We start from the raw sequence: 16,490 nt of genomic DNA, 5'->3' as shown, positions 1-16,490 counted from the left end.
CGGGTCTGGAACACTAGTTCCGACTTGCCGATTTCGAACATCTTTTCATTTCCCTTCCGGTGCCAATCTACAAACGCTTTCCATCGTCGTTGTTCCAATTCCAGGTGCATGATGCTTGCCAGTCGGTGTTCTTCTAGTTCACACAGAGCCTTTAACCGAATTGCCTCCGATTCTTTTTCATTAAGTCATTCCCGAATCTGGATCCGTAAGCTCGGTACCGGGAACTTGACTGGCATGACTGCCTCTAATCCGAATGCTAACCGGAACGGCGTTGTTCGAATGCTTGTTTTGTACGTTGTCTGGTAAGCCCAGAGCGCACTGTGCAGCTTCGTGTCCCAATCTGTCTGATTCTCATTGACGATCTTGCGCAGGATATTCTGTAGCGTTTTGTTTGTTGACTCAGCTAATCCGTTGGCTTGTGGGTAGTACGGGGTGCTCCGTTTATGTACTACCGCATAAAATGACGTCAAGCTCTCCACTACCTGTCCAAGAAAGTGCCCTCCTTGGTCGCTTATCAGCTCTATGGGGCACCAAATGTATTCATATAAGAATTTTGCCATCGACGCCGTGGTGTTGTCTCGTATGGCTTTGGCTTCCACCCATTTAGTGCAGTAGTCCGTCGCGATGATCACATACCGGTTGCCAGTTCTCATTGCCGGTGGTTTAAATGGTCCGACAAAATCTAGTCCCCATTTCTGAAATGGTTCTAGCGGTAGTATTGGCTGGTGCGGCATCCTAGCTTGTTCCGTTGGCTGGCCCATTGGCTGGCATAGATCACACTCTTTCACGTACCGGACTGCGTCTTTCAATGTAGTCGGCCACCATAGGCCACTTTGCCATATCTTCCTTGCCGTATCATCCCCGGCATAATGGCCTCCGGCGAGTCCGCAATGTGCTTCCCGTAGTATTATATCCTTCTCGTCGCTGCGCACCGCCCATCGCCATATACCGTCCGCACCTTTGTGGTATAGTGTGTCCCGTTATAAACAGAAGCGTCGGCTTTGTACCGCCAGGTGTTTCCTCTCGTCCCGGTTCATCTCCTCCGGAGGCAATCCGGTGCTCAGAAATTGGTGCATATTTGTTAGCCACTTATTTTCGGGTCCCACCGTTTCATCTGTTGCCGTTTCTGCGGTGACTCGAAAGAGCTCAGCATCCGGAAACTCGTCCGGTACTCCATCGCCGGTTTCGCCAGAATCTAACCGGCTTAAATAATTTGCTACCACATGCTGTATGCCGGGTCGGTGGAATATCTCGAATTTGAATTCCTGTAATAGCAAAGTCCACCGGGCCAACTTACCGGTAAGTGACGCTTTGGACACTAGGTAGAGGAGTGCCGAACGATCTACATGGAAGGAAAACTTTCTTCCCAATAAATAATGCCTGAATTTTGTTACGCTGTAGATCATGCCTAAAGCTTCCCTTTCCGTGGTGGAATAATTTTGTTCGGCTTGGGATAACTTCAGGCTTGCATAATATACGGGCCGATACCATGTTGGCTCCGTAAGTTATATCAGCGCACTCCCAATTGCAATGTCGGACGCATCCACAAACACATGAAATTCCTTCGCCCAATCCGGGGGTTGCACTACCGACGCTTGTGACAATAGAACTTTGAGTGCCCGATAAGTCTTGTCTTCGTTGTCGGTCCACTGGAATGGTGTTCGGTGTACCGTAACATGCAGTGGTGTAGCTAGGTTTGCCAAATACCGGAGCATTCGGCTATGCCAATGGATTTAGCCTAAGAAACGGCTCAATGCCTTTGCCATTGTTGGTGCCGGTGCCTCCAGGATTGCTTTTACTTTGTCCGGATCCACGGCGATGCCTTCCTTGCTCACAATGTGCCCCAGTAGTGTTCCGCTGGACACGCCGAATACACACTTCGCCGGATTCAGGCTTAGCCGGTAAGCCCTACACTTTTCTAGACACAATCGGAGGTGCTGAAGGTGGTCTCCTTCCCGACTGTAAACGGTGAAGTCGTCGAGGAACACCTGCATGAATGCCGGTATGAATTCTCCGAACATTTCCATGATGATCCTCTGGAACGTTGCCGGCGCCGTTTTTAGTCCGAACATCATCACTACGGTAACAAACACTCCCCATTCAGTGACGAAAGCCCTTTTCTCCTGGTCATCGGGGTGCATCCGGATCTGGTTGTATCCGCTGAATCTGTCTAAAACACTATATACCTCATGGCCAGTGACTGCGTCCAAAACTCCATCCGTAAATGGAAGTGAAAATGCATCAGTTACCATCGCCGCATTAAGCTTCCGGTAGTCGACACATACTCTAATTTTTCCGTTTTTCTTTGGTATGACTACTATCGGGATCAGCCATGTAGATTATTTTACGGGACGGATAAAGCCAACCCTCAGCAACTTGTCGATTTCCTCCTTGACTTTGGCGGCGTAGTTTGGATTCATCCGGTACCGTCGTTATGCTACCGGTTTGGCATTTTTGCTCAAATGTATCTGATGCTAATATAGCTGAGGATCGAGCCCTCTCATATCCTCGTAGGACCAAGCAAATACGTCCTGAAACTCTTTGAGAAGTGTAATCATCACTATTCTGTTCTCCGTAGTCATTTCCTTGGCTATCTACACCGGTCTCGCCTCTTCCGTAGTTCCTAGATTTACCTCCTCTAGTTGGGATGCTTTAACCCGTTGTGATACGGCCATTTATCTTTCCAGCGCTTCTTGTGCTTGCCAGAGGTACTATCTTTGGATTATCTTGCAAGTATTGATCCACCTCTTCATCTGCTAATCCGTCCAGCATATTGACACATTCGGCATATAGGGATGTCAATTCCTTCCCGGTACCCGTCCGTGGTTGTGTCGGTACCCGTACTTTTGCTTTTCCCCGCCGGAAGGTGATTATATTCTTCCTCCAGTTTTGTTTAATGTGCGCCGTTTTTAGCCATGGCCGCCCCAACAATAGCGGGTAAGCTCCTTGTGCCTGTAATTGTAGCACTACTGCCGAGATGCGAAATGTGTGGCCGCCGATTGTTACTTCCAAATCTCGTATCAAGCCGGTCGGTCGCACTGAGCTTGTATCCGCCATCCGTAGCCAGAACGGGCATGGTTCCCACTCTTGGATTCCCAAGGTTGTGCATGTTCGGAGGCTAATCACATTGACGCCTGATCCTCCATCTATTACTGTTCCGGGTAACTCCTTTCCCTTCATGATGGCTGTGATCGCCGGACTGTTTGTGTCTACCACCGCCGGTCCCTCCTCCGGATTTGAGAAGAATGTTGGTGCCGGTGGTGTTTCTCCTGCCGTCATGCCTGTCTTGAGTCCTTCTATGAATCTAGGCACTAGTTGCAGGAGCCGTCCTAATGGCAACATGATTTGGCACTCCTGCAATGCCTGCCATGTCGCATTTTCGGTCTGACTGCCGCCGGCGAGCTCTTTGGTGTTCTCCTTTTGCTGTGCAAGTTCTGCTACGTTTCGCTCATTTGCCTTTTTCACCCATTCCGTTGCCTGCTTCCAGATGGCCTCTTGTGTCTCCCATTCTGTCGCCCTACCCTTCGACCTTGTGGTAACCTACTACAGATCTGCGACTTCGGCGACTACCATGTTTACTGTCGGTCGCTTGTCATAGCTCTTTGGCGGACATTGATTACTATAATGTTCTTCTTGTCGGCAATAATAGCAATATGCTTTCCGGGTATTGCTGGATTCGGCATTGTTTCCTGTACCCAGTGGAGGACTTGTGGTAACCGTAGGGCTTTGGTCCGGTTGGCTGCTTGAGGCGCCTTTTTCCGGTTCACGTGGGTGGCTCCCTTTTTTGAAATGCCATTTTTTATTAAAGTTCTTTTTGTTGCAGTACCCTTGACGGGGTTGTTCGTCATATTTCCTGTAATCTTCCCCTCGTTGGTGATACCCGGGGCCCGAGTGATCCCGGTTGTAATGCTCGTACCGTCCGTTGTAATTTTGGTATCTGTCATATCTCTCGTATCGGTCATAGTTGTCTCGCCGATCACCGTACCGGACATCTTGTGCTGGTCGATATCGCTCCTCTCGCCGCTAGTGTTCGTCTTCTTCGTCTCGGCTGCTTCGTGGCTCGATTTGCCGGACTGGTGGTGCTTGCCGATTCAATAAGTTATATTCGCACTGGTCCATCGTGTGGCTCGTAGATTGGCAGAGTAAGCAGTGTGTCCGCATGGTGCACTCCAGTGCCGAGTGTCCAGAATTCAAGCAGGTCATGCATTGGATTGCTTGCTGGAACCTGGAGATCCTCATCGATTGGTAACGCTCGTTGGAGGGCTCCCATTGTTAGCCAAGAGCTCGTTGGAGGGCTCCCATTGTTAGCCAAGAGCTCGTTGCAGGGCTCCCATTTCTCTAACCCGGTCAATGACCTGGTCGGCGGTGCTTGTGCGAAAGTCGATGACCATGCATACCGTTCGTAGAGGTTCCCGGAGCGCGGCTAAGAATATAGCCCGTGTTTCTTCGTCCGGAGGTGTTCGGGTAAGTTGATTGTGCATCCGTTGAAACTGGATGACAAACTGCGGAATGCTCTCCCCAGGGTCCTGCCGGATGGTATAAAATAGGCCCACCATTTCTCTCTGGTCCACCTCCTTTTGAAAGAAGTGCAAGAATTTATCTTTCAGGTCCCCAAAGGTGGTGATGGTGCTAGGGTCCTGCGTCCGGTGCCATCTTGCGGCCGGTCCTTCCAATGTCACGCCGAATTCGGCTATCTTAGATCGTTCCTCTTCGGTCGCGGTTAACCGTTGTGACACATGGTTCGCCTCCCATGTTTGTTGAAACGCGTGAACATGAGCCTCCACGTCCGGGTCATCCCTATACTTGGAGTACTGGAACGGCATGTTGTCGTCCGGTGTCGGTACGCGGGCTGGCCGTGTCGGTGGCCTTTCCTGTGGTTCCGTCGGCGTCGGAGGTCTTTGCCAGTCTTCCTTTGGTGTTGCCGGCTCGACTTCCGGTGTCAGAGGTCTTTCTTTGTCTTCTTCCGTCTCCGGAGGTTGCTCCACATCTAGTGTCGGAGGTTCCCGGTCTGACAATTCTGGTTCCGGTGTCGGTAATGTATCTGACTCCTCCTCCTCCGGTCCTCCTGGGGTGTCGTTACTGTTGCGATAGTTCGTGTGCGCGCTGTAACCCCCTTCCGAATCCGATTCCAGCACCGAAAATGCTTCGGATTCGACGTCTCTTCCGGCCAAGGCCTAGAGAAGGGATTCCGCTTCCCGGAGACTGCTTAAGCTGCTTCCTTCGTCCGGGTAGGCGTTTTGTTCCAGACGGAGCGACTCCTCCGCCACTTTTTGGATCACTTTGGAAAATGATCGATCCAATCGGATTTCTTCCGCTGCTTGCTGGAAAGCCTCTCGCCGCCTTCGTCGTTCAACAAATCTTCGTGCTCTCTCCATAACCGGGTCGTCTGTTAGCCTAGTCATCCATTCCCGTCGTTGTTCACTGCGATTGTGCAGGAATCATGGTCGCCAAAAACTGTGTTAATCCTTAGGGCCAGACAATAGCCTAACACAGGGTGTCCACTTAAGACACTTCACCAAAGGGTGTTACGGCAAGATGACTTACGACACAACGCTTAATTAGACCTTAAGTGGTTACTTAGCAATACGTCATTACACGCGTAAGATATAACAATGAGTACAGAACGGTAATCAATACTGAAAGGTTAAGGCAATAAGTTCTATTAATTATCCGCTGTCAATTACATTGTAACCGGGCCTTTATATAGGTCTCTGGTGCGAAGTACAAAACGGTGCCAACCGGCACCTATTCCAAATCGGTCCGAATCCGGATCGCATACCGATTCCGGTCCGTCCGTCCGAATTAATAAAATAATTACAACAGTTTCCGAATAAACTATTCCTTTCACACTCTGGTGTGGACATCCTTAAGCCTTCTTGCCGGCCGGGTAACAAATAAAAGCATGTAAGCTTACTTCTGGACTTGGATCTGGCATGGGACTTTTCTCTCCTTTGTGGACTTCTCTGTCTGTTCCTTCCTCTACTGGTATGTTGAACCGTATTTGACTTTGACAGGGATAGGATACCCTTGTCCTTCCTTCTCATTTCCTCGTTCAAGATACTTGTCTTTACCACTTGTAAAGACATGTTTTCTTCTTGAAATGAGATGCTGAGAGTTATCACTGGGTTCTCCCAGCTATCTGGCAGGGTACACATCAGCAACGAGGCCTGCATTGCATCATCGCGGGGAAACTTGGCTATCGCAAGTTCATTTACTAACCCCATGAATACCTTGATGTGTTCCACTATGCTTTCTCCATCCCCATATTTCAGCCTTACTATCGTCCTCATCAAAGATGTCTTGTTCAGGTGATTCTTTCGTTTGTACAACTCTATCAACTTCTGCCATCACATGTTGAAGGACACTGACATCTATGCATAGTATCATGGTGGCCATTGCCTTCCTATTGAGGGTTTTCCATTTAGACTCTAATACCCTCGTGGGTATTTGTTCTCTGTCGATGGGCTCGTACAGATCTTTTACGATAAGAAGATCTTCCATCTTGATCTTCCAGTCTTCATGTTGTTCGGCCGACAACAGACTTTGTCGCCGACACACAAGGGAGTTCGAACGTTTCATACTGAACGTTCTATCAAAGAATTGTGGTTGTGCGAATAGATACTAAGTTACTGTAAACTTATCGATGTTACACAAACATCGAGATCGTTACTTACGTAATACAGTTATAGTAGGATAGATTGATGGAAAATAAACAGTTGCACACTAAGATTTCCTACAACTAAACTTATATTACTAAAACTAAAATGATAGATTTTACAATGCCGTTGGTTCCTTTTTATAGGCAAGTGTTACCCGGACAAGTGGGGAAGTGTCGGAGTCGGAAATGAAGAAGGTTCTTGGAATCGGAGTTGGAAATGAAGAAGGTTCTTGGAGTCGGAGTCAGATTCAGATCGGTATAGAGGATCGATGAGTCAGCATCTGGCCGAAGTAAATTAAAATTGAAATTATAAGTTAGTTAAAGATTTTGTAGTTCTTGCCATGTTTGGCAATATGTTTTCTTGATGAGAAAGTCCTTCTGGTTGCCTATAAAAGGAACTGAAGGCAGTGTAAAGAGCTATCGTTTTATTTAGTAATATAAAGTTGGTTTTAGGAAATCTCTGTGTACGAAACACTCTGTCAATCTATTTCCTTTCTGTTATAACTTATTACGTAAATAGCGATCTCGATGACTGCTGGACATCGATAAGTTTAAAACCATTTTTAGTATCTATTCGTCTAAACCACAATTCATTGATAGAATGTTCGGTGAGCAACGTTCGACGTATATTGTGTTGGCAATAGTTATTGTCGACCGAACAACACAGTATAATTTTGGCACGCCCGGTTACATCTGCAATTAGCAGAGAACAAGTCGAATGGATGTCGTCTGGTCTAGATACACAAGTCAGTTGTAAACGTCCTCGTACACGATCAATTATGAAGACACTAGAAAAACATTCGGCTACAGAGATACAGCCAGAAACACGTAGAAGGTGGTTTGCGCTCCCCGATATAACTGATAGTCAGTGGAACGAAAATCAGGATGAGGAGATATCATTTTACGATATCTAGAGTGAAGACGATATGCCTTACCCGTATTCTAAATTTCGGGAAGGTGTTGATGCAGAAGCACATGTTAGGGATTTTTTGACAACATGGAATGCAAGTTTGGTTTTGTTGAGCACACAAGGTCAACATGATCCGGATCCGCCTTATAAGCCAAGCGCCGGATCGGTGTCTGGAACCAAGAGCCGGATCAGAGAGACGGATTAGGATGAACCGGTAGGCCATTAGAGGCCTACAAATCTAGCCTAGTACGTAGGCATATATTTTGGGAGTCAGTGTTAGTCGCACGATACGAGCATTGAAGTACTTGTCAATACTTCTATCAGTCCTTGGACTTGTATAAAAGTGCTCACTGAGCACATTGTATCTATAGAGTGATATATTTTGAAATTTGACTTTATATTCTACTCTCTCTCTCCCATATACTCTGTGTTTCATAAAGCTTCCGTTAAAACATTGTCTCTGTTTTCTATTGCTATCCAGCTGAGCTCGTTTGTCTCAGCTTCCCCACATTAATTTTTACATGGTATCAAAGTGCAAGGGTTGAAAATCCTCTGTTGTCGATAGAAAGCACTAAATAGACGAAAACCTAACTTTCGGTAAAGAACAAATAGAAGAGGAGATGGACAGAGGAATGGCTAGCTCGCTTCCAATGTAGAAGCTCGACAGAAGCAACTATGCATATTGGAGGCACGATTACTGGAGTTATGTTGAATGAGGAAACGAACTATCGCTAGAGCCAGCATATAAGGACTTCCCGGTATGGGAGCAAGGAGAAAGCAAAGTGTTGTACTGCGTTGCGTCTTGTGTGCACGATCAGATGCTCGGCTACATCAAGGATGCAAAAGCGTCAAAAGAAACTTGGGAAAATCTAAAGAAGATTTTCGCGTCAAGAACCACAGCCTAGAAATTGCAACTCCCACAAGAGCTCAACAACATCCGACAACAGAATATGTCGGTTACCGACTATACCACTAAAATAAAGGAGATTTGCGACACACTAGGGTCCATCAACGTGATGGTGGTCAAAGACGACATGGTTCAGATCTGCCTCGGTGGTTTAGCCCAAAGGTACGAGCATATTCGGACGGCAATTAGTACCTGGGAGAAGCAACCGTCTTTCTTCGACCTACAATCGATGTTTCATAGTCGAAGAAAACCACTGCGTTGCATCCTATGTGCACAATCAGATGCTCGGCTACATCAAGGATGCACAAGCGTCGAAAGAAGCCTGGGAAAATCTAAAGAAGATTTTCGTGTCAAGAACCACGGCCCGGAAATTGCAACTCCGACAAGAGCTCAACATCCGACAACAGAATATGTCGGTTACCGACTATACCACTGAAATAAAGGAGATCTGCGATGCACTGGGGTCCATCAACGTGACAGTGGACAAAGATGACATGGTTCAGATTTGCCTTGGTGGTTTAGCGCAAAGGTACGAGCCTATTCGGACGGCAATTTGTACTTGGGAGAAGCAACTATCTTTCTTCGACCTACAATCAATGTTCATGGCCGAAGAAAACCACGCGAGTGGGTCGAGGACCACTCAATCAGTCAACCGCATGTTGTACACAGAGGCGGATCAACATAGAATAGTGACGGCCGACAAGATCAGAATCGGAAGCACAAAGATAGTGCCGACAGTAGTTCTGGACCCTCCATGAATAGTGGGAATCAAGACGGCCTCGAGAACCGGCAATCGAAAACCGATTCAATAGAATGTTGGTATTGTGGTAAAAAAAGGCCACCAGGAGACTGAGTGTTGGAAGAAGCGCACCACTTTGGAAAAATCCGGATCCAGCAAGGGTGAAGAAGGGAGTCGGCAACGCTCGCATTACATCACAAGATCAGACGGATCCGGAACCGGAAAGACCAGAAATAAATCGGGATCACCCTTTGTGATGAAGCAAAAGGAGAACTCGATGAAGAATTCCACCTACAAGTCAAAAGAAGTGTGGTATGTTGACTCTGGGACGTTGAACCATATGATGAGCCATGAAGAGTAGTTCTCGAATATGGAGAAACCACAACAACTGGGAGTTGTTGAAACTAGAGACAACATGCCTCACTCAATCGAACATGTCGGACAAAAAGGGAAGTTGATGAAAGTATTACATGTTCTGACAATTACGAAGAACTTGGTGTCGGTTAAATAAGGGATGTAAACTCAATTCACACATCTTGGGTGCTTCATCGAGGAAGAATGCCAGAAACTAATGCAAGTGCGTTGGGACGAGAGGATGTTTATTCTTGACACCAACGACGTTCGCACCACTCTATTCGCCAAAGGACAAAAAGTCGAGTCGGACATCGACTTATGGCACAAGAGAATAGGCCACATCACCTACCAGAGGCTTCAGGTTCTGCAATCAAAACAGGTGGTTTTCGGATTGCCGAAATTTAGTGGTTGGAAGCCCAAATTTGTGAAGCCTGCTAGCACGGGAAGCAACATCGGCTTCCGTTCCCCATCGGAAGAAACCGGAGCCGGAACATGCTAGACTTAATACAATCAGATGTATGGGGACCATCACAAAGTGTTATTCTTGGCGGGAGTCGATACTTCGTCTCCTTCATTGACGACTACAACTGGCATACGTGGATCTATCTCATTGAGGTCTTCGACTGTTTCCAGAACCTGCAAAGTCTTGTTGAACGGGTAACAGAGGGAAACATCAAGTGCCTACGGTCAGATGGTGGGAAAGAGTATTTTTCTGGCCAATTCAACAACTATCTTCAATAGAAGGGAATTCGACGAGAATTCAGTTACAGATATACGGTGAAATAAAACAACGTAGCCAAGCGGAAGAATCAATCAGTTGTGGAAGCGGCACAGGCAATGCTAGAGGAGAAGAACATGCCCGAGTTCTACTAGGCTGACACGGTCCGGGTGGCCATCTACATCCAAAACCGGATCAGGGAGAAGATGTTAGCACATGAGCTGTATTTCAGACGAAAGCCGAACTTAAGACACCTCAGGGTATTCGGTATCATAGCCTATGTTGATGTACCGGACGAGAAGTGGAGGAAGCTAGACTCAAAGTCAGAGAAGTGCATTTTGGTCGGCTACTCATACGAACATAAGGGTTATAAGTGTTATAACCCCCAAACAAAACAAGTTTGAGTAAGCCAAGATGTCGAGTTTGATGAGTCAACATCATGGTACTCCTTACCGACTCCAACTTTGACCCCCAACAATTCCAACTACCCGATCAACAAAAATGAGGCTAGTGAGCCCGAAATGATCCGGGAAGAAGAAGAAAAATATCTTGGTAGCCTAGATGAGAGTCCTATCTCATTCCGACTGAGTGGGCCGAATGAAGAGCTGAATCAGAAAGTGTGAAAAGAACAACGTGCGGAAGCAACAGAAAGAAGAACGTAAGAAAACACAGGTTTAATGGAGAGCTTGGGCACACACACAGTACGCAGGAGCGAGAGAGAGAGAGATAAAGAAAGAAAGAAAGAAAGAAATATTAACGTCTTCTAAGGCCAAAGTTGGCCCATGAGACAAATGGTTTACAACAAAAATGGGATATTTACCCATTCATCGAAGTAAAAATAAAAATAAGATGAAAAATAGAGTTTAAGCTAAATAGTTCTAAAAAATAACAAACATGTTTTATATAGAAACATGTTCTACTACAATGAAAATGGTGTTATACAATTGTTATTTTCATTTCCATCCAAGTCTCTCGAAGAGAAGCGGAAGGTCAAAGGGTTGCGATGTGGATGTGGCCCGTGGTCCCCATGTAAGAGGTACCCCAACCATAGCTTCTAGTCGACGTAGCTCACGTTCCCTTATCTTCTTAATCTTGTCTACTCCACGTTGACTTGTTTTGAAGCCCAACATTCGAGGGCGTTTCGTTGTTCTTTGCATTTCTGCTTCCTCAAGGGAGAGGCCGAGCGGCGTAAGTGTATCCACATTCATCGTCTCCCCTTGTTCCTGAAAAATTACACTAGTTACATGGTGATGAATACTAAGAGGGTTATCGTTAGCACTTTGTAATTTATTCTCCCTATGTTGTTTTAGGTCTAAGATATATCTACCTAGTCTCTTTACATTCGGGGTATCTAATAGTTTGGAGAGGGTGGGAGAGGGTCCTAGTATGTCTTGGTATTCCGCTCGTATCTCGGCATAAGTTGGGCATTTGCATGTGAAGTGATACTCATCCTCTATCTCTATGTGGCATAACCTACATAACCTTTCCTCTCTAGGGACTCTATTAGCCCGACCATTCTCAATCTCAAGTTGGTGAGATGATATCCTAAGTTGTCCAATGGCCACCCTTAGTGCATTTGATAAGAATGTATCTAAATATCTTGGTCGTGTAATAAAACCTAGCGTAGAGAAGCGCAAGAAGTGTTCCTTATAGTACACCATTTTAGATGGGAGTGGTTCTCGTGGGGTGATCCATTTGTATCGAGTGTAAATTTGCCATATTTCTTGGCGTATCACTTTATTACGATCTTCGTGAGAGATTAAAGTTTGATCAGTCCCATGGTTGTACTTAAGGGGAGGTAGGTTATTAATGTCTATGCCGTTCGCACGGAGCCAACTCACCACGATGCTATACCAAGAGCTAGTGTCGCCAGACACATATAAAGATCGAGACGCCTCAAAGGCTCGACGGGATATCCTATCTTGTGGTTGGCTATGTATCCGATGAATAAAAACTACCACTTGAAAGAGTGCTTCTACTAACATCGGGGGTAGACTGAACTCAGCTCTAATAATGTCATGTGGTACTGTCGATTTGCTTCGGAGTTGACGTGATAACATCGTCACTAAAGGTCTCTCTAATTGCGTCCACATGAAAGATGGTAAACCTGGAGCCCATACTACTGATGCATACATGAGGGACGGGGTCACTAATGAGTCAAAAAGCCATCCCTTAGTCCGTGGCTCTTGAAAGTATGCCTGATGGCATTGTCTCTCTAAGAGTGAGAGGGATGCATACCCTCTCGTTAGCCTATCTTTGGCTGCCTGGGTCATCAAGAATTTACCTGAGCGAGCACTAAAGGTGACTCCCAAGTATACATACGATCCCACTACCTCAACTGGTTTATGAGAGAGGATTAGGTGACATTGACTCCTAACTCGGGACGATGTATGAAAGATAAGGACTTTAGTTTTCGCTAAATTCACTACCAGTCCTCGTTGTGTACAAAAGTCATCCAGGGCATTAAGATGCTTTTGTAGGTCGTGTTCCGACTCTGAGAGCAAGACAATGTCGTCTGCGTAGAGTAAGAGACTAACTTGCGTCTCCCCAATAGCTACTCCCTTGCCTCCCTTACGAGCAATAAAATCAGTGATCTCATCAATGTAGATCCCAAAAAGAGTCGGTGATAGGGGGCAACCCTGTTTTACACCAATGGTGCTAGTGAAACAATCGGATAGGCCACCTGGGCATCTTACACACCCAGAGACTTGCTCATATAGGGCATAAATGGCCCAGATCATGTCATCTGGTATCTCCAAGCTCTTAAGTCTATCAAACAACCTTTCCCTAGGAACCGTGTCAAAGGCCTTGCGAAAGTCCACAAAGCAACAATATAGTTTCTTCTTACGAGCCTTTGTCTGGTCAATTAAGCACCTGAGTGTGAAGATATGGTCAATAGTGGAGAAGGCTCGTCTAAAGCCAGCTTGCTCAGGTGCTCGAAGACTTAATGTTTCCATATAATCACTGAGCTCCGCTTCCATTACTGCACCATATAGTTTAGCGAGCATATGACCTATCATAACGGTCCTATATGTATTTGGGTCCATTGAGTCCCCTCCTTTATGTATAGGGGCCACTGTGTTCATGGCCCATTGTGGTGGAAAACCCTCGGCGAGGGCGCAGTTGAAGATTAGAGCGAGAAGGGGGGCTAGGCACTCTCGAGCATATATGATGTGCTCGGCACACAATCCTGTGTGGTCCATGGATTTCCTATGTTGTAATTTTTTGATGACCTTCGTGACCCTAGAGGTCGTGAAAAGTGTCCCCATGGTAGGTCGAGGTGTGGAGGGCATTGGAATGGGTGGTTGGTTCGGGACATGGTAGAGTCTCTCAATATATGTGTGCCAAATATTGGGATCCTCGATGGGTGTTTGTGGTCTCGGTTCCCGTAGCCTCTTCCATGCGAGGGCACAATCCCTACTCATGAGCATATGGTAGAGTTCCCAATATTGAGATGCTTCCCAAGCCCGTCTTTTACGACGTGTCATCTTGCGCATCTCTTTGCGAGCCTGTACTGAGGAAATAGTACCACTAAGCCGCGATACTTTAAGTTGTCTATACAACTCTCTACAATCCTCATCATACCACTTGTTCTGTGGCATAGACCCAACTCTACTATGATTGGAGTCTTTCGTATATGGGAAGCTACTAGTTGCTGCTGAGTGGAGGATGTGTGTGAGTTCTGTAGTGAGGTGCTCTAAAGGCAAGGAAGAATCAAAAGAGGAGAGATGCGCTTGAACATGTCGAGAATAGATGTCAGCGAGCTCATGCGTGAAATGTATTATAGTGCGATGGGTTGGTTTACTAGAGTTGGTGGCGTGGGAGGCGTCACATTTTAGCTCAAAGTATAGGAAGCTATGGTCTGCGCCAATGGGGCATGGGGCCACCCGGAAGGAGCTAACCATGTGGGTAGCTTCAGGGCGTCCTATTAGGTAATCAACTGTGCTTTCCCCTCCTCCATGTGGGAAACATGTGAGCTCTTCCGAGCCCGGCCACTTGGCTAAGCCATTATATAGGATCATCTGGTGTCGGCTTCCAAGTTCAAGCAGATGATGGCCAAAGCTTGTGGCGTCCGCACCTTGATCTTTTGATGTACGTGTTATGCCTAAGGCTAAAGGGTCGACATTCACCATTTCTAGGTTTCTATCCATCTGAAATATTGTGCATTGGCGAGATTGGGTTCTCGCATTGAAATCTCCTACAAGGAAGACTTCCCCTTGAGAAGAATATCGGATTATGTCATCCGATAAAGGTTCGTATGGAGAAGGCCCATGTGGCGTTCCTTCATCAACTATACTCGCCACTCCGGCCATATTATACCGAGATCCTTTCGGGGGGAAGTAAGAAATGGCAATAAATATCACCTGATCTTTGCTAGTGAGTACTTTCACCCACATAAAACGGGCTTCTGGTCTTTCTTTAGTATTTCTATCCTACTATGTATCTCTCTCCGAAATAATATCGCAACCCCTCCAGACCCTCTAGTAGTGTGTCGACGTGAGGTTTGTCTAAAGACAGATTCCCAACGAAAACCATCAACTCGTGGTAATCCTCGGTTTGGACTTTGATGTGTTTCTACCAAAAAAAGTATATCAGATACCCTCAAAATCTCCTCTAGACGGCCAGGGTGTGTCCAAAGTGCACCGTTACAATTCCATAAACTCATCCTAAGTCTATTATTTGTCACATGGGCCACACGCCGTCAATTGGCAGCGCGATCATTTATTATGACCCGTCCGTCTCGGTAGAAGGCACGATGCCCCTCTTTACGAGCTTGTATGACTCGCGGCATACAAGTTTTACGATGCTCAATTTGCATCTTGGTCAAGTCTTCATCGAGGTAGATGGGCTCCCCGCCCAATCCTCGAAGAATTGGTCTCTTTTTAAAAAAGGCGATTCTAGATTCCGAGTCCTTAAATTGAAGAACTAAAGCTCTTTTCCTAGTGGTGTCACGCCCTACCCTCCAAGTTTTAGTGATTGGTAGGGCTTCATATCCCAACATTTTACCCAAGGTTTGTGTATCTTCGTCGGGAGATGCCCCTTCCTTGAGCCCAGTAACTCGTACATTTAGGCGTCGAGCTTGACACATTTTTTCCTCCTCGAGGGTAGTGTTTACAATATTTTCGTCCTTTAGTTCTTTTTTAATATTACGTTTTACTACATCAACCCACCCAGTTTTTGTTAGTTCCATATCACTTTTAACCTCTTCTTTAACTTTTTTTATCTCGTCCTTAATATCCTCTAGAGAAGATATTTCACCATCTTCCCTAGATGTTTCAAGGTCCTTAATTCGTTTTCGAAGGTTTACGTTATCTACCTTAAGTTTCGCTACTTCAGCAATAAGCAATTCTCTTTCTTCCTTGTCTTTTTGTTTTTCAGCTTCAATTTCTTTCACCCATTTTTCCATTTTAATGAACCGGTTAAGGACATCTAAAAAATCTTCCTTACTTATAATTTCTTCGTTTGTTTCCTTATGGTTTCGTCGAGAAGTCATCTTGTAATTCAAAAGATAAAGAAAGAAAAAGACAAAAGGACAGAAAAAACTTAGCCGAGCATCGACGTCTTTCGCGCTAGATATGAGTGTAGAAGCACATGTATGCTTGTTTCAGCCGGTGACGTCGTCCGGTAAGTGAAGTACCACGATGAAGGGCAACGACTACACACGATAAAAGTCGCCAAGAATCGAGGACGGCGACAATCGGCAAACAACACGCCAAGAACGACGGTAGGACGAAAGAAGATGGCAACGGTGACGGTGACGGCAGACAGCGACAGTCGGCAGACGGCAGACGGCAGACGGCGGCAGCAGACGACGACGACCGTCGACAGACGACAGAGACGGCGGCAGCAGACGGCGGCAAACAGTCCGGCAGACGACGGCGACGACGGCAGCAGGCGACGGCGGCGTCAGCAGCAGCAGCGACAACAGGCGGGCGTCGTCGACAGCAGCAGACGGCGGCGACAGGCAGGGCGGCGCGGCTTGCAGACGACGGCGGCAGCAGATGACGGCCGCGTAACGGTCAAAACAGAGAGAGAGAGATAGATAGATAGATCAAATATGACGTATGAGACCAAAAATATTACATTTCACGTGATACGTGTGAAAGTGAGTAGTGACTCTCGATGTTCAAGAACTTTACCAATGAATGTTGCAATCGAGAGTGCACATTGTAGTTGTGAAGTACTCTGCGTGATACCACTGCT

The 16,490-nt window shown here is 46.4% G+C and overlaps 1 protein-coding gene across 1 annotated transcript; it reads right to left on the bottom strand.

Moving 5' to 3' along the window:
* Nucleotides 1-14,861: 14,861 nt before the first annotated feature.
* LOC147853949 (uncharacterized) lies at nt 14,862-15,693 on the bottom strand. Its single transcript, XM_087331953.1, has one exon. It carries the CDS (start codon nt 15,691-15,693, stop codon nt 14,989-14,991), a length of 705 nt encoding a protein of 234 aa, XP_087188079.1. The 3' UTR covers nt 14,862-14,988.
* Between the last annotated feature and the right edge of the window lie 797 nt (nt 15,694-16,490).

Source organism: Azolla caroliniana, unplaced genomic scaffold, assembly GCF_043228905.1.
Source record: "Azolla caroliniana isolate FFs.n. ecotype wild unplaced genomic scaffold, voAzoCaro1.0.p SCAF_16, whole genome shotgun sequence".
Taxonomy (NCBI): domain Eukaryota; kingdom Viridiplantae; phylum Streptophyta; class Polypodiopsida; order Salviniales; family Salviniaceae; genus Azolla; species Azolla caroliniana.
Note: the sequence above shows the minus strand (reverse complement) of the source record. Positions and strands in the feature narration are given on the sequence as shown.